The 25,695-nt window shown below is 43.8% G+C and overlaps 1 protein-coding gene across 2 annotated transcripts; it reads right to left on the bottom strand.

The window, feature by feature from the left end:
* Positions 1–1,483: 1,483 nt before the first annotated feature.
* LOC110496667 (ATP-dependent DNA helicase Q4) lies at positions 1,484–25,689 on the bottom strand. Of its 2 annotated transcripts, XM_090209235.1 has the most exons (26): positions 25,535–25,689; positions 25,330–25,432; positions 20,954–21,041; positions 20,800–20,833; positions 20,394–20,494; positions 19,883–20,035; positions 18,447–19,681; positions 18,144–18,243; positions 16,745–16,949; positions 16,245–16,364; positions 12,341–12,508; positions 12,142–12,234; positions 11,694–11,830; positions 11,054–11,137; positions 10,544–10,732; positions 10,016–10,198; positions 9,323–9,521; positions 8,295–8,572; positions 7,880–8,017; positions 7,339–7,684; positions 6,987–7,116; positions 4,943–5,109; positions 4,593–4,755; positions 3,869–4,043; positions 3,382–3,490; positions 1,484–1,792 (listed from the first exon to the last, which is right to left on the bottom strand). In XM_090209235.1, exons 3-26 carry the CDS (start codon positions 21,035–21,037, stop codon positions 1,671–1,673), a joined length of 4,713 nt encoding a protein of 1,570 aa, XP_090065361.1. In that variant the 5' UTR covers positions 21,038–21,041; positions 25,330–25,432; positions 25,535–25,689; the 3' UTR covers positions 1,484–1,670. The 2 variants fall into 2 exon arrangements, with proteins under 2 accessions (XP_090065361.1, XP_036809355.2); XM_036953460.2 differs by lacking the exon at positions 25,330–25,432 and having other exon boundaries at positions 25,535–25,669.
* Between the last annotated feature and the right edge of the window lie 6 nt (positions 25,690–25,695).

Genomic DNA, 25,695 nt, shown 5'->3' with positions numbered 1-25,695 from the left:
ATAAAATGTGGATAAGTGTCTAATTCTGCAGTGACAGAGCTTATTGAGATGAGAGCATTGCTCCCTAATTAATTCTCTGTTATGCAATTGGATCTGAAGTTGTAGTTTTTTTTGTAGTTGGGAGAAACAAAGAAATATGCTAATTGCACCAAAAAAAGATTACATTTGTAAATATACTTTTGTAGCAGCAGCTTGAAAATATAGAGTATGGTATGTTATTGTAACAAAACAAGAGTTACAAAATGTCTGTATTGTAAGTTTAAATCAACTTAAAAAGACATGCTCCGGTTCTTTGGAAACTACTTAGTATTTTTTTAAACCTCCTGCTTTGGGCTGGGTGTGTCAATGTGTAGTTCATAATCTATGAGCAGAATTACTGTTTTAACCCAAAGAGCCACAAAATCCCTAGTTTGAAAGAGACTGTTTTCTGGAAAGTGTGCTGAGCCATTGTCTTGCATGTCAACATTTCCCCCCACGTGGGCCAACCCCCTACGCATGGGTGGGCAACTCCAGTCCTCCGGGGCCTGATTGGTGTCACACTTTTTCTCCATCCCTAGCAAACACAGCTGATTATTCACATTGCAATCTAAACTGAATATCATGACTGGGTGATTATTGGAGTCAGGTGTGTTAGCTGGGGCAAAACTGACACCAATCAGGCCCATGAGGACTGGAATTACCCACCCCTGGTCTAGAGGATCACCGTTGACCTGTAATCAAAGATACTATACAGTGAATCTGTGACCTGTCAGCCTTAAAATTATAACATCCCGCTATCAAAGAACAGTCATCTGATAAAATGGTTTTTATAACATCTTAAAAAATGACATTATTATAATACACATTTTGCCACGACAATTCCCATAGACAAAATTATAATTTCCTATTTCTAATGTATTGTTTCACAGATAACCCTCTCCCATACAACAAAGTTGCCAGGAACTGCAAGCATATGAACATAGCTCTCCATACAGTGAATGCATGCTACCTGACAAAGTTCACAGTCGACAAAGAGATAAGGTTTATTATCTTGAGTTATAAAAGAAAGAAATACAGCTGTACAACTTCTCAAAAAGTTATTTTTTTCAGATAAAATAAACACACATTGAGAAACAGACACCTCACAAGTCCTCAACTGGCAGCTTCATTAAATAGTACCCGCAAAACACCAGTCTCAATGTCAACAGTGAAAAGGTGACTCCGGGACGCTGGCCTTCTAGGCAGAGTTGCAAAGAAAAAGCCATATCTCAGACTGGCCAATAAAAATAAAAGATTAAGATGGGCAAAAGAACACAGGCACTGGACAGAGGAACTCTGCCTAGAACTCTGTGACCCCAAACTTTTGAACGGTAGTGTAGCTACTATAATAATGCAATGCACTTGACCCATACTGTAAAACTCAGTGAACCATTGACCGAGAACCTTTTTCAACCTTCAAAGTGTTCTGAGCATACACAAGTTTCAATAACGTCAAGCCCTTACATTTCGTACAAAATACATTTTATTAAATTGGCATACAAAGAACATTACATGAAATGTACAGTACACCAAACAAACATGAAAAAAATACAGAAAAAATGTTAATGGTTGCAGCCGAGGTAAGATTTATTTTTATATATATTTTTTTTAACATTTACTTTTTTTATTTTTTAGATAGAGTAGGTATTTCATCACTTGAATCGAATGATCTCCTGAATAGCAAAGCGGATGATTTCATTAAAGTCAAATTGGATGTATTTTCTCCAGTATCTCTTGTCCCTGCCGAAGGTCTGAGCTGGGTAACATGGACTCCCTGAAAACAAAAAGACAGAGGGCGTTCCAGTTGACTTACTGACACCATAGAGGGCGTTCCAGTTGACTTACTGACACCATAGAGGGCGTTCCAGTTGACTTACTGACACCATAGAGGGCGTTCCAGTTGACTTACTGACACCATAGAGGGCGTTCCAGTTGACTTACTGACACCATAGAGGGCGTTCCAGTTGACTTACTGACACCATAGAGGGCGTTCCAGTTGACTTACTGACACCATAGAGGGCGTTCCAGTTGACTTACTGACACCATAGAGGGCGTTCCAGTTGACTTACTGACACCATAGAGGGCGTTCCAGTTGACTTACTGACACCATAGAGGGCGTTCCAGTTGACTTACTGACACCATAGAGGGCGTTCCAGTTGACTTACTGACACCATAGAGGGCGTTCCAGTTGACTTACTGACACCATAGAGGGCGTTCCAGTTGACTTACTGACACCATAGAAGGCGTTCCAGTTGACTTACTGACACCATAGAGGGCGTTCCGGTTGACTTACTGACACCATAGAGGGCGTTCCAGTTGACTTACTGACACCATAGAGGGCGTTCCAGTTGACTTACTAAAGCGGCTTTCCAAAAACAAGTCTTATTTCAACTTGGCAGTGTCAATATAGCAGCCATTGTTTATAGGTTTCAGTGACCAGCTGGGGGAAGATATGGCAGCACCCTCCTCAGGGGACAGCTACACAGTGTAAAGACCATTAGTACACACCTGGGCCCACTGATTGGTTTGGCGTCTCCCTCTATATAGGTGTGCCAGGAGATGAGCTCGGTGGGATTGGGAGCAGACACGGGGACCTGTGAGGACGTCAGACTTTCATACCTCAGAGAAAGCTTCTTCATCTGACGCACCTTGGCTCTATGTTAAACAAGGCAGGCTATAGATCGAGGGAAGCGTTCGCCCTGTAAATATGACGTGTAGACGATAGTCTAAAGACAAGGGGAGCCGCTTGTTGTTTTTTGGCCACGGCCGTTTAGTTTGCTGCTGATTGTTTAGAGACAATCCGAAAGAAAAGGAACCACAACCACTGCCTCCGGTCTGTTCATTTCTCTCGCCTTTTAAGGTGTTTCAGACTAGCTGATCCGTCACACAAAATAAACTTTTATCTACCCCACCTCTGTATCACACCCTCACAATGAAAACACATGTCTACAATCAATAGGTTAGACAGAGAGCCTACACTATTGTAGTGTAGCTATGAGTCAAGGCCACAAAGTTGGTTCCAGTTTCAGTCACGTCTTTGGCCATGTTTGAGTGGGTCAAGCAAAAACACTAAATGAATGAACCTCCTGCAATGGCTTCAGGGTGCAGTTGGTGCAGTGGACTGCATCAAAAACTGCATGACCTTACATCATGTAGGCTCAAGTTGGACAATGTAACACAAATTGAAAATCAATGATCATCACTGACTGCATAAAACTGACTGGCACGACTGAGCCCATACAGTTCAGACACATGGCACTAAACAAGCCACCACCCCCCCTAGTGACAAGGAGCCAGCATACTGTACCATTAGACACTGAAGTAGTTCTGGATGTTTGCAAAAAAAAAGAAAGGAAAACTCACCAATTCCAAAGAATATTCTAGCGACGGCTCTGCCAGAGAACTTCTCATCACTGCGGTTGCCCAGGAAACTCTGAATATCTGCTCTGATCTGACCCTCAAAGTCCTTCATCTGAAGACCAACAAAAGCCATCAGAATCACCTTTATTGGCATAGTACATTTACCAGGCAGGAGTCTGACCTGGTGAAATGGTGCTGACAACAATAAACAGAATTTAGACAAAATCATTTACACAATCCACATGCAGTAAAAACAGAACAATTACACGTAAAAAAAAATATTGTTTAAACTTCAAGGACATTCAATATAAAGTAGAAATATTGTAAACTCACTACATTACTCTAAATGGAAAAGTTCTGTTCTTACCAGATTCAGCTCTATTAGGTCATTCATTATACAGGTACTTTATTACATTTAGAACTCGCTAAAGGCATTAGCTTCACTTACACTTGGTAAAAAACCTTCAGGGAATTTTAAGGACAGACGAACCTTGCATTTCAACAACAGCTCCTCCTCGTCCTCGCCATCCTTCTCCTCCTGGAACTTCCTGCTCAGGTCCAGTTCTCTCCTCTTATCAAAGTAATCCCCCAGAAGCCCTTTCAGCTTCAGGCTTCTGCTCTCGTCCAGCTTGTCCGTACAGAAACTGCAGCTCTTGAATGCAACGCTGCAGAAAGACATACAGTGTGGCAGAACTCAATGCAGGCAGAGACCTTTCCAAGTTAAGGCTAATACACACAACGTGTATAAATATCAATGTCTTAAACATACTTCAAGCACCATTGTGTTAACAGCTCCAATAACAGCCCTACAAAGCCATGAAAATCAGGTAAACAGGATGTGTCTACAGTCACATTTGTTGCTATAATACTGGTGTAGTGCAACCTAGTGTTGGTACGAGTTCTGAATACTGGTGTAGTGCAACCTAGTGTTGGTACGAGTTCTGAATACTGGTGTAGTGCAACCTAGTGTTGGTACGAGTTCTGAATACTGGTGTAGTGCAACCTAGTGTTGGTACGAGTTCTGAATACTGGTGTAGTGCAACCTAGTGTTGGTACGAGTTCTGAATACTGGTGTAGCGCAACCTAGTGTTGGTACGAGTTCTGAATACTGGTGTAGTGCAACCTAGTGTTGGTACGAGTTCTGAATACTGGTGTAGTGCAACCTAATGTTGGTACGAGTTCTGAATACTGGTGTAGTGTAGGTTGGTGCTGACCTGCGGAAGGCCTTGAAGCAGGCTTTGAGCTGGTACAGTTTGGTCCTCTCCTGGGCCACCACCCTGCCATGCAGGAACTCACACACCCGGTCCATCTCATCCGGGGTCAAATCACCGTAGGAACGGAAGTAGAAGGACAGGTTGGAGAACTCCACCAAGACTCCTGGAGAAGACAGGAGATGTATGATATGGAGATGGAAAAGTATAATTATTTCTACTCTTTTATCCAAATGTAACACTCACACAGGCACACTTTAAATTCTGTAGGAAATAATATTATATTTGTAATCATACCCATCTTTGACTATGCTCCACTGTAGTTTGCATTTTTTAACTATAAAAACACACACCTCTGTTTGTGGCCCACTGTAGTTGTCTGAGGCCTCTTTTCACCAGACCCAGCTGCCAGCCCATAGTGTCTGCCACCTCCACCACATCAAAGTCGACCGAATCACAGGTCTCCACTCGCTCCCCTGCCAGCCGTTTCCGGGCTAACACTACGGCAACAGGTGGGCAGCTGCCAATCAGACAGCACATATCCATCATCACCATGCAGATTCCACCCCTCAACATACAGTACCAGTCAAAAATTTGGACACACCTACTCATTCAAGGGTTTTTCTTTATTTGGACTTTTCTACATTATAGAATAAAGACATGAAAACTATGAAATAACACATATGGAATCATGTAGTAACCCAAAAAAAGTTAGATTTTAGAGTCTTCACAGTAGCCACCCATTGTCTTGATAAAAGCTTTGCACACTCTTGGCATTCTCTCAACCATCTTCATGAGGTAGTCACCTGGAATCCATTTCAATTAACAGGTGTGCCTTGTTAAAAGATCATTTGTGGGATTTATTTCCTTCCTAATTAGTTTGAACCAATCAGTTGTGTTGTGACAAGGTAAGGGGGGGGGCTATACAGAAGATGGCCCTATTTGGTAAAATACCAAGTCCATATTATGGCAAGAACAGCTCAAATAAGCAAAGCGAAACGACAGTCCATCATTACTTTAAGACATGAAGGTCAGTCAATCCAGAACATTTCAAGAACTTTGAAAGTTTCTTCAAGTGCTGTCGTAAAAACCATCAAGCGCTATGATGAAACGGGCTCTTACAAGGACCGCCACAGCAAAGGAAGACCCAGAGTTCTCCTCTGCAGCAGAGAAGTTCATTAGAGTTACCAGCCTCAAATTGCAGCCCAAATAAATGCTTCACAGTTCAAGTAACAGACACATCAACTGTTCAGAGGAGACTGGGTGAATCAGGCCTTCATGGCCGAAATGCTGCAAAGAAAGCACTACTAAAGGAGACCAATAAGAAGAGACTTGGTTGGGCCAAGAAACACGAGCAATGGACATTAGACCAGTGGAAATCTGTCCTTTGGTCTGATGAGTCAAAATTTGAGTTGGTTCCAACTGCCGTCTTTGTCAGACGCTGAGTAGGAGAATGGATGTTCACTGCATGAGTGGTTCCCACTGTGAAGCATGCAGGTGGTGGTGTGATGGTGCTTTGCTGGTGAGGTTGTTAGTGATTTATTTAGAATTCAAGGCACACTTAACCAGCATGGCTACCACAGCATTCTGCAGCGATACACCATCCCATCTGGTTTGAGTTTAGTGGGACTATCATTTGTTTTTCAACAGGACAATGAGCCAAAACACCTCCAGGCTGTGTAAGGGTTATTTGACCAAGAAGCAGTGGAGTGCTGCATCAGATGACCTGACCTCCACAATCACCTGACCTCAAACCAATTGAGATGGTTTGGGATGAGTTGGACTGCAGAGTGAAGGAAAAGCAGCCAACAAGTGTTCAGCATATGTGGGAACTCCTTTAAAACTGTTGGAAAATCATTCCAGATGAAGCTGGTTGAGGGAATGCCAAGAGTGTGCAAAGCTGTCATCTAGGCAAAGGGTGGCTACTTTGAAGAATATAAAATCTAAAAATATACATTTTGTTTTGTTTAACACTTTTTTGGTTACTACATGATTCCATATGTGTTATTTCATAGTTTTGATGTCTTCACTATCATTCTACAAAATAAATAAAAACTCTTGAATGAGTAGGTGTGTCCAAACTTTTGACTGGTACTGTAAACATGACTTACCTACACAAAAACAGTTTAAGCACATTGTAAACATTAGTCATCTATTGCCTGTACATGAAAACACCAAACCGCTCACATGTCCCGCTGCCTTTACTGGACCAAAATAACATCACGAGTATGAAATACACACCTACATATAAAAACACAACCCAGCAAACAGGACTTTGTATGGTACAGCTAAACGGTCTACTGTAACAGACTGGCCAGGTGTTGAGTGACTGTGCAGAACTCCATTGCAAAACTTCTAAACACGTTTTTCTATGACCCTGGTTTTGTGATGTCCTACATTTTGGTGAGTTTGCGGAGTTGATGCGGGCCGTTGTAACAGACCATCTTACAGTTGGAGAGGGTGGGGTGGAGCAGCTCTACCCACTGCTGAGGGTGCAGCTCCAGATAGCACAGCAGAGTCTCCAAACCTGACAGACACAGTGATAGAACTTCAATCATTTTAAGTCTATTGTGTAATACAGTCTGATATCTGAAGAAAAGGCGGGAGACTCACTGGTCTTGACAAAGAAAAGCTGAATTAAAAGTGGGATATCATTCTAATTATTTATTTATGGGTTTCTGATCCTTGAGTCAACTATACAAGCAAAAATATTTCACCTGTCTTGTGTTCAGTATAGTGAGGTACCTACCTTCCTCAGTGATGTCCAGGGCTTCCACAGTGTCCTGCATAGATATGGCCCTCTCATGGGTGTGACACACCCTAGTCGTGGGCCAATCATCACCTCCCCCTGTCTGCTCCTCCTCTTCATGTTCGCCTCTCTGGGGAAATGGAACACTTGACTCTGATGGGTGTTTCTGCTCCCCGTCCAGTGGTTGAAAAGTTGATACATCCTCAGTAGGAACTTTGGCCTGTTCCAACTGCTCGACGGGGGTGTTCTGACCAGTCTCTGTTGTGTGTTCCGGTGTTTCAACTGGGTTCTCATCACAGGTGTCCATCAGTTCCATCATCTCAGAGTCATCAACCTCCTCCTGAGTCTAAGACATGGTTAGAATAAAAATAAAAAATGTAAATACTGTTTGGTTTGTGCCTGATACATCTTGTTTAAAAAAAAACAATCCTAAACATTAAATTGGGGTTCACATAATGGTCATAGGCTGTTAATGTGTGATGATTGTAGACCTGAGAGAAGGGAAGAAAAAAAGTTGAATATGTAAGTATACCAACATTACCCTGGCTAGGTCCTGCTGGTTCTGGTGGATCTGTCTGCACCTGCAGGGAGGAAACACCTTCTGCACTATCTTCTTCACAGTATAGTAATCCACCGTATTGGCATAGATGTGCCTCCGCAACTCATGCAGGTCTCCTCCCTACAACACCACCAGGCAAGAACGTAGGATTAATCAACATAATGAGCATACACATATGTCTTGGCACTCTATTGAATAATATATTTATTTGTGAATAACCTAATAATTTGAAGAAAAGTATTGTAGCACAGCCCCTGTACACTACTCACCAAATATCAATTCATCACTTAACTATTACTTACTAGACATTGTCATCAAAACACATTTGAATTTGGATGAAAAGTAAATAAACACTATGAAATAAATAACGACTGAAAAAGGTGAGAGGAGACAGAACCTCAGGATCCAGGAAGAGATGACAGTGGGCCGGTTCCCCATCTCTCCCTGCCCTCCCGATCTCCTGCACGTAGCTCTCAAAGCTCTTGGGCATGTTGTAGTGCACGATTCCGCGCACGTCCGACTTGTCCAGGCCCATGCCGAAGGCTACCGTGGCGACCACCACTCGCAGCTCACCACACATGAAGTTGTTCTGGACGCGACGGCGCTCGGAGGACGACATGCCAGCATGGTAGGACTCAGCCATCCACTTCAGAGGCTTACGGATCTTCTTCCTGGCTGAGGGCAAACAGCAGAGAGAGGTGTCAGGGCCCATAGTCACAGAGCATCTCTGAGTAGCAATGCTGATCTATCATATCTATATAATCTGATTCAATATGATCTAAAAGGGAAAACTGATCCTAGCACTTTGATGAGACTTTTTGACAACGGCATCAGAGCAATGCAAATTGTCCAGTTTCCAAAATTCCTATTCTCCATTGTCATTAATGTATGATTCAAGACAGGATTCAGCCCTTTACCTAGACTTCTGTGAATATCAACATCCCAATAAAATATTTAAGCAATAAGGCACAAGGGGGTGGTAGAGTTAGAGTGTTGGGCCAGTAACCGAAAGGTTGCTGGATCAAATCCCGAGCTGACAAGGTAAAAATCTGTCGTTCTGCCCCTGAACAAGGCAGTTAACCCACTGTTCCTAGGCGGTCATTGTAAATAAGAATTTGTTCTTAACTGCCTGGCCTAGTTAAATAAAGGTTAAATATAAAAACAATCTACCATGGCTAAGGGCTGTTCTTAGACACAACACATCGGAGTATATTGACCATGAATCCCCCGAGGTGCCTTATTGCTATTATAAACTGGTTATCAACGGAATTAGAGCAGTAAAAATAAATGTTTTGTCATTCCCGTGATATACTGTCTGATATACCACGGCTGTCAGGCAATCAGCAATCAGGGCTCTAACCACCCAGTTGATAAATATAACATCCCGATCAACCCAGCTCCAGCCAAACCCAGACAGACAGGTACCCAAAGCTTTCTTCTTCTTCCCTACAGGGTTGTCATCTGCCTCCTGACTAGCTGTACGGTTAGACTCCTTCAACAGCACCCCCTGCAGGCAGGTCCTGAGCAGGGCAGATATACGGGTCGTCTCCTCTCTCCTGGTGCAGTAGATGATGACGGACTCCAGAGACCCGAACCGCTCTCCCTTCAGCAGACACACCAGGGCCTGGACAGGAGACACAGCATCAGACCTGGGTTCAAATTCCATTTGTTTGCTTTCAAATACTTTAGCTGTGCTTGATTGGGCTTTCCTGGCACAATGCAACCAATGAAATTTGATTAAATTGCAAACTCCATTGTTTGTGCACGTCATTGGCATGTACCCTACCTGGTCCTGTGGTTGGCATGTACCCTACTTGGTCCTGTGGTTGGCATGTACCCTACCTGGTCCTGTGGTTGGCATGTACCCTACCTGGTCCTGTGGTTGGCATGTACCCTACCTGGTCCTGGTCTAGTGGTTGGCATGTACCCTACCTGGTCCAGTGGTTGGCATGTACCCTACCTGGTCCTGGTCTAGTGGTTGGCATGTACCCTACCTGGTCCTGGTCTTGTGGTTGGCATGTACCCTACCTGGTCCTGGTCTTGTGGTTGGCATGTACCCTACCTGGTCTTGTGGTTGGCATGTACCCTATCTGGTGTTGTGGTTGGCATGTACCCTACCTGGTCCTTGTCTCGGTCCATGGAGACAGACAGCTGCAGGTTGTTAGGCACGGCGGCTGAGCGGACAGCAACACCGTCCTGGTCAGTGATGCCCAGGTTTTGAGCGATGTCCAGGGCTGTGGACAGGGTGGCGGTGGCAGTCAGACCCAACAGGCAACGCACGCCCAGACGGTCCCTCAACACCTAGAAGATGGAATGGAGGTGGTTTGGTGAACCATGCTCATGTGTTCAGTAATCTGGCCTAAGACCTGAGGATCTAGGTCTTCAGGTCAGCAAGCTAAAATTATTGTGGTGCACTGACAACCTAGATTAAAACCCAGTTGGTCAAAGAGACGTACAGGGCTCTTCCACTCTGAGGGGTAGAACGGCACGCACGGGCTAGCCATCTACAGCTATGGTGAGAGACAGGCTCATTCTAAAGAAGCAAGTGTTTTGGGAAAAAAACTCCCCTTGCCTTTAATACAAGTGTCCCCCAAATGGTGGGTTAGGATAGAGGTAAATATGAATGAAGTGGTCATCAGAGCTCACCTTGCAGAGACGCAGGTAGCAGGGCCTAAAGTTGTGTGACCACTCTGAGACACAGTGGGCCTCGTCGATACAGGCGAAGGCCACCGGGGGGAGCTGGTCAGCTGGGGGAAGACAGCCAGGGCCAGAGTGACCTCCACCTACCAACGCCTCAGGGGACAGGAGCAGGACATGGACCTCACCTGCCTTAACCTGGAGGACACACACACAAAGCAGAAAACTTTGTCGTCATGTAGATCACAATAGATAAGACATCAACAGCAATGGAAATATGACTGACATCCTTGTAGTGGCATCTTCATGGTATCACACAACACATACAAATGTGCACCTGAAGGTACAGACACACACACACACACACAGTATGAATAACAAAAATATCACTGACAGCTATAGAAGTCTAATGCAGGAAACAAAAATTATCAATGCAGTTAAACATTACGCAAAAACGCTAAGGTTTAGGCCTAGATAAACTATGCTCTAACTAAGTGGATTGAAAGAGGATAACAGTACCTTCTCAATGGCAACCTCTCTCTGTTTTTTAGACATATTGGAGTGAATGGCAGCCGCTTTCAGCTTGGATGGAAGTCCAGAAAGCTAAGGAGACAAAATAATATGCTTTCAGTATTTCATTCAAATCACTTATTTTGAGACATTCACAAGACAATGTCTGTATCAATAAGGTGTTGTATAACTAGGGGCTACAGATATGGGGCGTTAACTAGGGGCTACGGATATGGGGCGTTACCTAGGGGCTACGGATATGGGACGTTAACTAGGGGCTACAGATATGGGACGTTAACTAGGGGCTACAGATATGGGACGTTAACTAGGGGCTACAGATATGGGACGTTAACTAGGGGCTACAGATATGGGACGTTAACTAGGGGCTACAGATATGGGACGTTAACTAGGGGCTACGGATATGGGACGTTAACTAGGGGCTACGGATATGGGACGTTAACTAGGGGCTACGGATATGGGACGTTAACTAGGGGCTACAGATATGGGGCGTTACCTAGGGGCTACGGATATGGGACGTTAACTAGGGGCTACGGATATGGGGCGTTAACTAGGGGCTACAGATATGGGGCGTTAACTAGGGGCTACAGATATGGGGCGTTAACTAGGGGCTACAGATATGGGACGTTACCTGATCATCCATAAGAGACACCAGTGGTGACACCACCAGAGTGATACAGTTCGACCTCTGGGCATAGAGGTAGGCAGGCAGCTGGTAGCACAGAGACTTGCCCATGCCCGTGGAGAGCACCACTAGCGTGGACAGACCTGGAGAGAATAGAAAAACAATGGACAAAGTTATATTCTATCTTGCAAAGTAAGTGTCATTTGTTCAGCTCCCCCCCCCCCCCAAAGACACCACACACACAGGGAGTGAAAGTGGGTGGGAGCCCTGCTTGTAACAAACAAGAAACATACATATGGGAAAGCAACTACTTACATTTAGTCATTACATTTATTGGAGTAATTTAGCAGACATTCTTATCCAGAGCAACTTACAGGATCTGTACATCTTCTCATGTAAATCCCTTAACTGAGGTACGATAAAGGAAACACTGTTTTATCCTCTTCCTGCATACCTGATAGAATTCTCATGATGGCCTGTTCCTGCCCTGGTCTGAAAGACTTGTACCCAAAGTCTTTAAGTGCTTCATTAACTTCAGAGGGCACCGCTGCAGAAACAAAATTTAATTGGAAGTCAAAAGGAGTATAAATTATACTGTACTGGTTGATTGATTCGTTTAGATTCATTCATTAATAATTTTAAAAACGGGGTACCTTGTACTTTGCCGTCCTCCCCTAGGGGGTAGAGGGGCTGCATGGGGGGCGGAGGGAGCAGGCGCTCGTAATCCGGCCTGATCACATTCAACAAGACCTCATCACCACCATCCTCCTGCTGCTTCTCCCCCAGACCCTCATTCTCCTCTTTAACAATGGGGGGCGCCACTGTAATAATGAGATAGATATAGTATGCATCCGAAATGGCACCCTATTACTATACACTACTTCTGACCAGAGCCCTATAGGCCCTGGTCAAAAGTAATGCATCATAAAAAGGGAATAGGGTGTCATTTGGGACCCATACATAGACAGGGGGAGTTTCGCTGGACATTGTCTGTTTGTGGAACTGTATTTCACTCCAAGTACGCCCCAAATGGCACCCTATTCCCTACATAGGGCTCTGGTAGAGAGTAGTGCACTATGGGCCAGGGGAGAAAAAAAAATCTGGGCATTCTATAGGGAATAAGGTGCCATTTGGGGCGTAACCCGATCTATAAAAATTAACGTTGATCGTTTCCGTGGGGACCATACCCGAGTGGTCTTAGCAGTGACATTTTACCCACTTAAGTCTCGGCTTGACATATACATACACACACAAAGGTATGTGGACACCCCTTCAAATTAGTGGATTCAGCTATTTCAGCCACACCTGTTGCGGACAGGTGTATAAAATTGAGCACACAGCCATGCAATCTCCATAGACATTGGCAGTAGAATGGCCTTACTGAAGAGCTCAATGACTTTCAACATGCCACCTTTCCAACAAGTTAGTTCGTAAAATTTCTTCCCTGCTAGAGCTGCCCCGGTCAACTGTAGTGCTGTTATTGTGAAGTGGAAACATCAATGAGCAACAACGGCTCAACTGCGAATTGGTAGGCCATACAAGCTCACAGAATGGGACCGCTGAGTGCTGAAGTACGTAAAAATAGTCTTCCCTCGGTTGCAACACTCACCACGGAGTTCAAAACTGCCTCTGGAAGCAACATCGGCACAATAACTGTTCGTCCTGGGCTTCATAAAATGGGTTTCCACGGCCGAGCACCTGCGCACAAGCCTAAGATCACCATGTGTAATGCTCACTAGCTTGGCATTGCGCATGGTGACCTTAGGCTTGTGTGCAGCTGCTCACCCCTGGAAGTTGCGTGTACTTGCTCTCGTAAGTTTTCTAATCACAAACAATTAGTTATTCTTCAAATGTTCTGGTGCAATGAGTAAGATGACTAAGAAAACGACCGAGACGACACTGTACTGCGGCAATCTCCACGAAAAGAGGGGTACGGTAGTATTCTTGAGGAAGCTTGTAATTACCGATGGGGACTTTCCTTTCCCGGATGCCGGTACCTCAGCTGGGACCGAGGTGCAGGAAGCGAAGATGGATTAGGTGGTCGCCTGGGCGTGGGGTGTGGTGGCTGCCGGCGCCCAACCCGGCTGCTGTGCGCTCTGCCGCCGGTTATGGGAGGCTACTCAAAGAGACCTTGAATAGACCCGGGATATCTGGTTATGTGACAAACTTGTTGTCTGTTTTGCTAGGGGCAAAGGTTACCTAGTGGTGATTGTGCCCACTCCACCAGGGGTCTGGCAGCGTCTTGGGCGTTGTTTAAAGGGTTGAGTTGGACATCACGGTTGTGAGGTTCTCTCTTTTGGATGTCACTGGCCTCAGTGTAGCCCACAGGGTGCTAATGGCTGGGACGAGGGGAAAGTCACTAGGCAGCGCGCCGTGTGGAAATACCCAGACTGTCTCATCTGGCGGGGTCAGGTCTGGGTGGTCTGCCATGGGCAGTTTCATTTAGTATCCGTTGGGGGTCGGCTTGGGGCGAAATTCTATTTCTCTACAGTACGTTGTACCAAAAGTTGACAGACTGAAAGGGAATGTAACGTTATGACTAAAACTACTGTTCCCTGGAGGAGGGAAACAAGGTACAACATCTGTTTGGCCCCACACCGCCCGTTCCTGGGCTCGGTGAAGAGCGGTATTAAATTGAAAGAATGAATCCGAGCCTCACACTTATCACCTGTGGTGGGCGGGGCTTCCAGCGAGGTGTGCATTTCATTGGCCTTGTCAGGAGTGATTGTAGATCCTTCAACTGAAATCGCAAGTGCAACTCCCCATAGTATGTTGTAACTCATTTCCCTCCTTCAGGGAGTAGTAGTTACAGTCATAACGTTAGGTTGTCTCTACTGCTAAAACAGATGTTCTGGGATACTGAAGGGAGCTAGACTTGGGAGAAATAGTCACTGCTGACAGATACACTGGAAAAATGACCCTTATCAACAAAGTGAGTGAGTGTATGGTGAAGATTCTGATTGGTCCAACTTCTAAGTTGTCTATTTAGCTTATTGTGATGCTTCAAAGTACAGTGCATTTGGAAAGTATTCAGACCCCTTGACTTTCTCCACATTGTTACATTAGAGCCTTATTATAAATTTGATTCAATTGTCCCCCCCCCATCTACACACAATACCCCATAATGACAAAGCAAAAACAGGTTTTTAGAATTGTTTGCAAATGTTTAAAAAAAAATTGAAATATCACATTTACACAGGTATTCAGACCCCTTCACTGAGTAGCTTCTTGAAGCACCTTTTGGCAGCGATTACATGCTCGAGTCTTCGGTATGACGCTAGAATCTTGTCACGCCAGTATTTGGGGAGTTTCTCCCATTCTTCTATGCAGATCCTCTCAAGCTCTGTCAGATAGGATGGGGAGCGTCACTGCACAGCTATTTTCAGGTCTCTCCAGGGATGTTTGATCGGGTTCAAGTCCGGGCTCTGGCTGGGCCACTCAAGGACATTCAGAGACTTGTCCCGAAGCCATTCCTGTGCTGTCTTGGCTGTGTGCTTAGGGTCGTTGTCCTGTTGGAAGGTGACCCTTTGCCCCAGTCGGAGGTCCTGAGCACTCTGGAGCAGGTTTTCATCAAAGATCTCTGTACTTTGCTCTGTTCCTCTTTGTCTTGATCCTGACTAGTCTCCCAGTCCCTGCCGCTAAAAAACATCCCCACCATGCTTCACCGTAGGGATGGTGCCAGGTTCCCTCCAGAAGTGATGCTTGGCTTTCAGGCCAAAGAGTTCAGTCTTGGTTTCAAAAGACCAGAGAATATTGTTTCTCATGGTCTGAGTCTTTTAGTGCCTTTTGGCAAACGCCAAACCGGGCTGTCATGTGCCTTTTACTGAGGAGTGGCATCCGCCTGGCCACTCTGCAATAAAGAGAGGAACTCTGGAGCTCTGTCAGAGTGACCATTGGATACTAGGTTACCTCCCTGACCAAGGCCCTTCTCCCCCAATTGCTACGTTTGGCCGGGGGTCAAGCTCTAGGAAGAGTCTTGGTGGTTCCAAACTTCTTCCATTTAAGAATGATGGAGGATCAATTCAATCAATTGAATTTACCACATGTGGACTCCAATCAAGTTGTAGAAACATCAAGTATGATCAAGGGAAACAGGATGCCCCACCTGAGCTCAATTTCAAGTCTTATAGCAAAGGGTCTGAATACTTATATAAATAAGGTATCTGTTTTACATTTTTAATAAATATGCAACATTTTCTAAAAACCTGTTTTCGCTTTGTCATTATGGGGTATCATGTGTAGCTGATCGAGGAAAATTGTTTATTTAATGCATTTTAGAATAAGGCTGTAATGTAGCAAAAAGGTGTAAAAGGTCTAGGGGTCTGAAAACTTTCCGAATGCACTGTTATATGTCCCAAATAGCACCCTTTTCCCTTAATAGTGCCCAACTCTTAACCATCGCACATAGGGCTAACGACAAAGGTAGTGCACTATATAAGGAATAGGGTGCCATTTGGGGTGCACCCTTGGGGATATTTTGATTGGGGGGAGAATCTGCCTGCCTCAACATTTTCACTGATGTAGATCTCGTCGCCAGAAGGGGTGACAATAGCATACCCCGAGGCTCGGAACGCAGAGTTCCCGTTGCCCGGGCAACTTCTTCCAAGGTTGGCAGTTCGAAGGGCTCCTCAACCGCAGACGCATCATCAGCAGCAGCACTGTCTACTGGAGCGCCAACTAGAAACAGGAAGGGCAAAACAGGTTAAATAGGGGTTATATATTAGAATCAATATATATATATAACATTCACAGGATACAGGGATGTATTCAGTAAGGAGAAGCGTTCAAAAGTTAAAAATGACTCTTGCACATGTAAAGGACAGCTAATCAGATCTGTTGAGCAAAATACATTTCCAACTGAATGTTCTGTAATGTTGCACCTTCCTCAACAGACCCCAGGTGCATCAAATATTTTTTTTTAGCACAGTATTTCTTATGCATCAACGTAGTAAAGACAAGCGTGATGTGGTCAATGAAACTAGTTTCTAAAGAACCACTCATCGAAACAAACCAATTTAGCTACCACAGCTTCAGTCGTCTGTGCTGTGACCGCTCACCTCTGCCCTTGCAGTTCATAGCCCAGTGTCCTGTGCCTCCACACTTGAAGCAGGGGTCCCCTGGACGATTGAACCCTCCGAAGCCACCTCTAAACCCTCCTCTGCCTCTTCCACCTCTAAACCCTCCTCTGCCTCTTCCACCTCTAAACCGTGAGTCTGGTCCTCCAAACCTCTCCCCCTTTAGCTGGAACTTCTCCATGGTCAACTGAAACAGAGAGAAAAACAGGATAAAATGTTCTGATATCATATATACACGTACTGTCTTCCTAGGCAGGGACTGTATGCTGTAAAGCATTCAGACCCCTAGACTTTTTCCACATTGTTACGTTACAGCCTTATTCTAAAATGGATTCAATTGTACACACAATAACCCATAACGACAAAGCGAAAACGGGTTTTTAGACCCATAAAGCGAAAGCAGGTATTAGCAACCCGATGGTCACTCTGACAGAGCTCCAGAGTTCCTCTGTGGAAATGGGAAAACCTTCCAAAAGGACAACCATCTCTGCAGCACTCCACCAATCAGGCCTTTATTGTAGGTGGCCAGACGGAAGCCACTCCTCAGTAAGAAGGCACATGACAGCCCCGATTGGAGTTTGCCAAAAGGCACCAAAAGGACTCTCAAACCATGAGAAACAAGATTCTCTGATCTGATGAAACCAAGATTGAACTCTTTGGCCTGAATGCCAAGCGTCACGTCTGGAGGAAACCTGGCACCATCCCTACGGTGAAGCATGGTGGTGGCAGCATCATGCTGTGGGGATGTTTTTCAGCAGCAGGGATTGGGAGACTAGTCAGGATCAAGGCAAAGATGAACGGAGCAAAGTACAGAGAGATCCTTGATGAAAACCTGCTCCAGAGCGCTCAAGACCTCAGACTGGGGCAAAGGTTCACCTTCCAACAGGACAACGATCCTCAGCACACAGCCAAGACAACGCAGGAATGGCTTCGGGACAAGTCTCTGAATGTCCTTGAGTGGCCCAGCGAGAGCCCGGACTTGAACCCGATCAAACATCTCTGGAGAGACCTGAAGATAGCTGTGCAGCGACGCTCCACATCCTACCTGACAGAGCTTGAGAGGATCTGCAGAGAAGAATGGGAGAAACTCCCCAAATACTGGTGTACCAAGCTTGTAGCATCATACCCAAGAAGACTTGAGCATGTAATCGCTGCCAAAGGTGTTTCAACAAAGTACTGAGTAAAGGGTCTGAATACTTATGTAAATGTGACTTAAATTTTTTTATACATTGGGGTATTGTGTGTAGATTGATGAAGGTAAAAAAAAAACGATTTAATACATTTTAGAGTAAGGCTGTAACGTAACAAAATGTGGAAAAAGTCAAGGGGTCTGAATAGTTTCTGAATGCACATTATGTACCAACCGTACTAGTTTCCTTACCTGCTTCCGTAGGCCAGCGCCCCTACATGCGTATCCTTTGACATGAGACTTATTTTTCAGGTTGAGCTTAACAAAGTTACAGTCCGAGTTCTTGATGGGTCTGGACAGATGGTGCGAAAGAAAAATCACATTAATACAAAACAATTAGATTATTAAAAATAATATAGTTATGACAATTACAGTCAATGAGGAATATATATTTAAAAAGGGGCTCTCAAGAGCGCATAGATCCATTTGTAAATCTAAATAATATTGTTTGTTGAAATATTTAGTAGTCCAAGGGTAATATAGAGTATAACCCACTTAGGTCTCATAGCGTTGCTCCCTCTGTTCCTGGCAGCTTTGACATCTTCCTCATCCACCTCTCCTAGGAGGTTCTCCTGTGGAAGCCTTGGTTTCTGCTTCACTGCTTCCTTCTCTGTGACATCACCACTCCCCTGCTCGCTAGCATTTCCATCACCCGTCTGAGCCTTCTTCTTCCTCACTCTGGGGACTTTTTTGGGACTCCTGCCATCAAGTGTAGCCTCTGTAACCTTTTTGGTTCTCCTCTTTTTCACCGCCCCCTCTTTCTCTGTGTCGTCAGGGGTCTCTCCATCTGTGTCAAGGTCCCTTTGCCTCTTTTTGGCCTTTTTCTTCGTACCTTTCTTCTCCGTCCCGAGCTCGTCACCCTTGGCCTTCTGTGGTGGCTGCGTCGACACCTCCGCCTCCTCTTCAACCCTTCCTACCCGGCCCTTTCTGGCCCTTGCTCGAGATTTCTTGGCGGTGGAGGCGCCGATGGCTGTCTCTTCTGACGTTCCGCCCTCGGCCTGTCCTCTGAGACCTGGTCTGGTTTCTCCATCCTTTCCCTCTCCGGAGCCAGACCCCAATGAGGAGTGTTGTCCAGTGGACCGCAGACTGGCTGGGACTGCTGCAGACGTTACGCCACAACCAATTTTGGGCTGTTGCTCGTCTGAAAAAGGCAGAGCCTGTGGCATGGTACTCTTGGAAGCCCTCTCCCCCAGGAGAGTTGTCCCTTCATTCTGCATGGAAGGAATGACAAAGGAACTGGCGGCACGTCCTGGGTTCTCTCCCTCGCCAACACCTCCCCCTTTGGCCTGTGGTGAATCTACCGCCGACACCACGGCGAGAGACAAATTACCCACAACCGGCTTCTCCGCGACACCCACCTCGTCAAACACCTGACATCTCTCGAGCCAGCTGCTGTCTACAGAGGATAACCTCTTGGTGAAGGTCTGTCTGAGCTGCTGGGCCCTACTTCCTGCCGGTCTGTCTGATGAGGATGCCCCCGCTGCAGGAGACCACAGCTTGGAGGGCGTGAAGGCTGGTATTGGCTCAAAGGGCTGATGTGGGTGTTCTGTCCCTGTCTGCACTGGACAGGCCAGGAGGTGTGGACGTGTGTTGGCTGGCTTTAGCAGAGGGGATAACAGTGTATCGCTGCCTGCAGCACCAGCTGCAGGGTTTGGGCTCTGGCCGTCTTTCCAGGACTTCAGAGGTGTTCGACGTGGCGTGAACGACTTCTTCAGAGAAACAGGTCTTTCCTAGAAACAGTTTATAGCGCAGGAAAAATGTATATATTCAAAATGGCAGAGGTCCAAATTCCCCACATCTCCATCATCACATTAACTAGCAATAGCAGTTTGCAATTTATACTAACAGGATGCAAAATCAAATGTATGCAACAGAGTTTGCAAAAAACAACGTGTGGAACTAGACACAGCCAAACTACACACAGACTGTACCTTTGTTAGAGCACCCAGGTTTGACTTGAGCTTCATGCCAAAGTACTGGGCCGAGGCTTGGAGGGACTCCTTGTCCTTGGGCGTCAGCGTCAGTTTGGGAGCAGCCACCGGCATGCTCTTACGGTTCAGGTGAGTGCCCCAGCAATCGGATTCCTTCAAAGAGAAAACATTAAAAAAGGGGTATTCTTCAACGCCAACAAAATAAATAATAATATATTGAACTAGGCAAGTCAGTCAAGAACAAATTCTTATTTTCAATGACGGCCTACTGGGGAACGGTGGGTTAACTGCCTTGTTCAGTTGGCAGAACAACAGATTTTTACCTTGTCAGCTCAGGGATTCGATTTAGCAACCTTTCGGTTAACAAAAGCGGTAAATGGGTATGTATCATTCATTTAAAAGTAAAACAATTTATGAAAGAAAAATCACATATTGTCCCTTTAAACACCGTTAACTAATAAATGTGGATGACAAGTTTTATAACAATATAATTACACTGAACATAACCTACCTTCTCAGATGACTGAGTCTGTGCGGTAGGTGTTGGGTCTGTATGCCCATTGCTGCCGTTTTCTTTTGCTTGCTTGAGTGTTCGATATTCTTTGTAGAGCTCTGTGAAACACATGCAGAAACACAAAACTCAAAGCAATGCATTTTAGTAACTGAAATGAATTATAGAAGAATACCTGAGTCCTATTCAGTAGGCAGCAAACGGAAGCAAACCGGCCAAAACAGGGAGGGACCTACCTGAATTTGTCCCATAAGAAATGTATTTTTTAAAATTATTATTTTAAAATCGGTTACAAAACGTTTTGCTATGGTGATAACCAATGAACACAAGCCTGAGAGCAGCAACATTTCTCCCCTGTGTTTCAGATCTGATTTTTTAGCCAGTTAAAATATTGGCATGCACTTACTTTTAGCCTCTTCTGGGGCTGCGTCAATATCACCCTGAATAATAGGACACAACCGTGAGAAAGACTATACGAGTTAGTTACTGTAGGTCTCTGGTTAGTAATACATGGTAATTGAATAGCTAATTACCTATAGATAGCTAGGTAGATATAGTACCTTGTTGGGCTTTCTTTGATTTTCTTGAACAAATGACTGCTCCCAGGTTTTCAGAAGAATCTTCACATCATTGTATCGATCCATCACTCTGTAGGCATCAACGTTTGTTGAAATTAAAAATAAGCAATATTATAAAAATCGCCAGCAATTTCAAATGTTAGAGTTTGGGCAAGTTATCTAGCTAGTCAGTCAGGGATTTCAACTATCTAAACAGCTGGCTCTCATGACAGTAAAACTGCAAGTCAGACAACGCTATCATTCATTATAAACATAAAGTAGCGAACTATTATTTTAGACAAGAGAGCCACATATGAGACTTGAAGTGAACATTTAGTAGGTCTGGGCGATATGGCCAAAATACCATATCACAGTATATATATATATATTTTTTTTAAATGGCGGTATGATGGTATTTCATGTTTTTTAATAATAAAATAAGTTCTCCATGTTTTATGAGTGGTGAGTGATCCCAGGGTGGCAACACATACATGCTAAGTGACTTCAATGGGTCTTTCTCCATTCTGATTGTTTTATATTGTTCTATTTAACCAAAACAAATTGTTTATCAATTTCTGTATTTCCTGCACTCTTCAGATCATTTCCACACTTATAGGCCTTATTTTTTACCAAATGTTGCAATTGCGATTTAGAGCAAAACAATTGGGTGAACTGTTGGCAATATGGAAATATGATTATTCTAATTAGTAGGAACCAAAGAAGTGTTTCCTAGGGGACCCAATTATCTTTGGTTACATTAAAATGTTCTGTTAGCTACTTCATTTTGCTAACATATTCATGCTTCGCATATTCCTTTTTGATTTAGAAAATACTGTTGCACAAACATTCACTGGTATTATCAGGCTGAATAGCTAATTACGTTTGTTCTGATTCAGTACTGTACATAGCGAGCTAGTGATTAGCAGCTAACAAGATTTAGAGCCAACTTGCTAAGAAACGGTCATCAATACTGCTGAATTGACCATGTTGACTGAACGCAAGTGTCTCTGGTTGAGGAACAACACATGCGCTCCTTGAGTGACAGGGGACAAGGCTAGGTCTGTGTGGAAAGCGGCGCATATATATATATATATATAAATAAATAGAGAGAGCGAACAACATTATTTTTCAAATACACAACTATGACAAAACAACCAACAAAAACAACTGCAGCTCTGTACATAGTCAATGCTAGGCTTCGAGGAGACTCATATGGGAGGTACACCTATAGCGCATCTCTTGGCAGTAGTACCGTAGATTACTTTATCACTGACCTCATCACAGAGTCCTTCAGAGTGTTCACAGTCAGCCCACTGACACCCCTACCAGATGACAGCAAAATCATGAACTGAGCAATACTCAAATCACAAGTCATCAAAGCCAAAGGAACTGAATAATATTAAGAAACGCTATAGATGGAAGGAAAGTAGTGTAGAAACCTACCAAAAAAGCAATTAGGAAACAAATTCAAGCCCTTTTAGACAACTTCCTGGATAAAATATGTCACTGTCATAGTGAGAGTGTAAACTTGGCAGCAGAAAGCCTTAACAGACTATTTGACCTCTCAGCTTCCCTATCAAATCAAAAAATGTCAAGCAGACAACCTAAGAACATTTTAAACAATGACAAATTGAGAAATCTATCCAACCAAAAGCATAGAGACCCAGAAAACCTGAGTCAACACCTTCACTATGGTGAATCACTAAAACAATACAGAAAAACACTACGGAAAAAGAGGGAACAGCATGTCAGAAATCAGCTCAATGTAACCACTTCTGGGAAAATTGGAAAGCACTAAACACGAAGAGTTATCTATCCAAAATGGAGATGTATAGATAAACCACTTCTCCAATCTTTTTGGCTTTATAACAAAGAACAAACAGCAAAAACATATACATGATGAAATACAAATCTTAGAATCAGCTATTAAAAAGACTACATGAACCCACTGGATTTTCCAATTACATTGAATGGACTACAGGACAAAATACAAACCCCAAAAGGCCTGTGGTGTTGATGGTAAAATAAAATATACAGACCACAAATTTCAATTGGCTATACTTTAAAAAAACAAAACAATATCATCCTCAGCTATGGCATCTCCCCCAATATTTGGAACCAAGGACTGATCACCTCAATGCACAAAAGTAGAGACAAATTTGACCCCAATAACTACCGTGGGATATGGGTCAACAGCAACCTTGGGAAAATCCTCTGCATTATCATTAACAGCAGACTTGTACATTTCCTCAGTGAAAACAATGTACCGAGCAAATATCAAATGGGCTTTTTACCAAATTTACATAGGACAGACCACATATTCACCTTGCACACCATAACTGACAAACAAACAAATCAAAACAAAGGCAAAGTCTTCTCATGCTTTGTTGATTTTTAAGCTGTGAAACATATGAGACAAGGCAAGAAGGGCCTTCTACGCCATAGAAAAGGAACATAAAAATTTCACATACCAATTAGGATCTGGCTAAAAAAAAAATACTTGAAATCAGTTGTAGAACCCATTGCTTTTTATGGTTGTGAGGTCTGGGTTCCCTCACCAACAAATAATTCACAAAATGGGACAAACACCAAATTGAGACTCTGCATTGAGAATTAGGCCCGACACCCGCAAATGATCAAAATCCAGAAAATAGACGTTCAATTCTATAACCACCTAAAAGGAAGCGATTCCCCAAACCTTCCATAAAGCCATCATCTACAGAGAGAGATGAACCTAGAGACAAGTCCCCTAAGTAAGCTGATCCTGGGGCTCTGCTCAAAAACAGACCCCTCAGAGCCCCAGGACAGCAACACAATTCGAATCAACCAAATCATGAGAAAACAAAAAGAGAATTACTTGACACAATGGAAAGAATTTAACAAAAAAACAGAGCAAACTGGAATTCTATTTGGCCCTAAACAAAGAGTACAGTGGCAGAATACCTGACCACTGTGACTGACCCAACATTAAGGAAAGCTTTGACTATGTACAGACTCAGTGAGCATGGCCTTGATATTGAGATGCCGCCTAGGCAAACCTGGCTCTCCAGAGAAAACACTGCCCACAAAATTATGTGGAAATGGAGCTGCACTTCCTAACCTCCTGCCACATTTATGACCATATCGGAGGACATGCATTTCCCTCAAGATTACACAGACCCACAAAGAATTCCAAAACAAATCCAATTTTGATAAACTCTCATATCTATTAGGTGAAATACCACTGTCTCATCACAGCATCAAGATTTGTGACCTGTTGCCACAACCAGTGAAGAAACATTGTAAATACAAACCATGTGTTGGGGGGGGGTGCCCTCTACCAAGGTTTCAATGATTGCCACAGAGAAATCTACCCTAATGCCCAGCTACATAAGGCTAAATCTGCTAGCTACCAGGCAAATCTGTCTAGGAAATGATTTCCTGAACATTTGAGGGTCGCCAGAATATTTGTTCTCACCCACTGTTTCCTATCATAGCTTTTTCGTTTTTATTATGGATAGCATGTATATTTCATACTGATGCTCTGCTTCAAACATTTGTTATTCTTATCATAGAGTTACGAAATTATAATTGGATAAGACATTTGTACCTAAACAAACAACGTGTTATTTGTTTAATAAAATAAAAACAACTCCAAGAATAAAGGGCCTTTGTGTGTTCTTTCTAATTAGAGTTTGTTAGTGAATTTGATCATATGTATAAATTGAATGCAGTCAAGAAAGAAAAGTATTCCAACCTTTTATAGACTTGATTTGGTCCAATTCTAGAATTGCGATCAGACTCAAACAGCGCGTGTACGAGCGTGCGGGGGAAAGAAACCACCAAATTCCAATTTACCGCGCGCGTCAACTACTCTAAAAAGTTGGACAGGTTTGGCAGGTCTGCTTTTGTTTATTATCTATTTAACTTGGCTTGGCAATGTAAACATATTGCAATGAACTAGCTAGATCATAAAGGAACAATTGTCCAGACAGAATTCAGTTTACGAATGTCCTGTTTATTAACCCAACTCCACATAGGCTACTGTTTGGCCGTAGCCCACGCCAAATTAATGAAAGATACCCTATAAAAAAAATTAAACCACACCACTCCACTCGACCAGGATGCCCGGCATCAGAACATTCCCGTGATTGACAGATAGCAAGTTGATTGGCATGTCGGACCCCGCGAACACTGGGTACTGGTAAGTACAACACAACCAACTAGTAAAATAACACACAGCTGTCTGTGCGAGTCGCTACAATATGTGTCCCATGCCAACAAAGCCCTTTGAATTGATTTCAATTGAGTTGAGTGAGAGAGGACTCAAGTAGCGAAGTAAACTATACAAAATGGACGTTACACACGGCGTATCACATAAAAATAAAACATTCAAATACCTTTATAGAAGGTAAAGTAAAAACACAATCCCGTCCGTGCATCAATACCGGTATATCGTAAAATACTGTATAGTATACCGCCCAGCCCTACAATGTAGGCAAGCTACAACCACAGAGAGACAAAACAATGGGTTAGTTTAAAAACATCTTTGCTCCGACAGTGGGTTCAAAAAGTCCCAATAAAAATAAATTCGACGTTTCTTACCTGACTGCTGGCAATAAGAATCCTAAACGCTGCTTTGAAAGAGACTAAATCAGCTTCTTACACCAGGAGAATTTTATGTCGTGCTGAGTATATGTTGTTTCCACTCTTTTAGCGCGCTTTAAAACGACATGCAGTAATCTACCAATCGAAAGGCTGCTGAG

This window comes from Oncorhynchus mykiss, chromosome 18 (assembly GCF_057628025.1).
Source record: "Oncorhynchus mykiss isolate SJ-2025 chromosome 18, ASM5762802v1, whole genome shotgun sequence".
NCBI lineage: Eukaryota > Metazoa > Chordata > Actinopteri > Salmoniformes > Salmonidae > Oncorhynchus > Oncorhynchus mykiss.
This window is presented reverse-complemented; position numbering and strand designations above follow the sequence as displayed.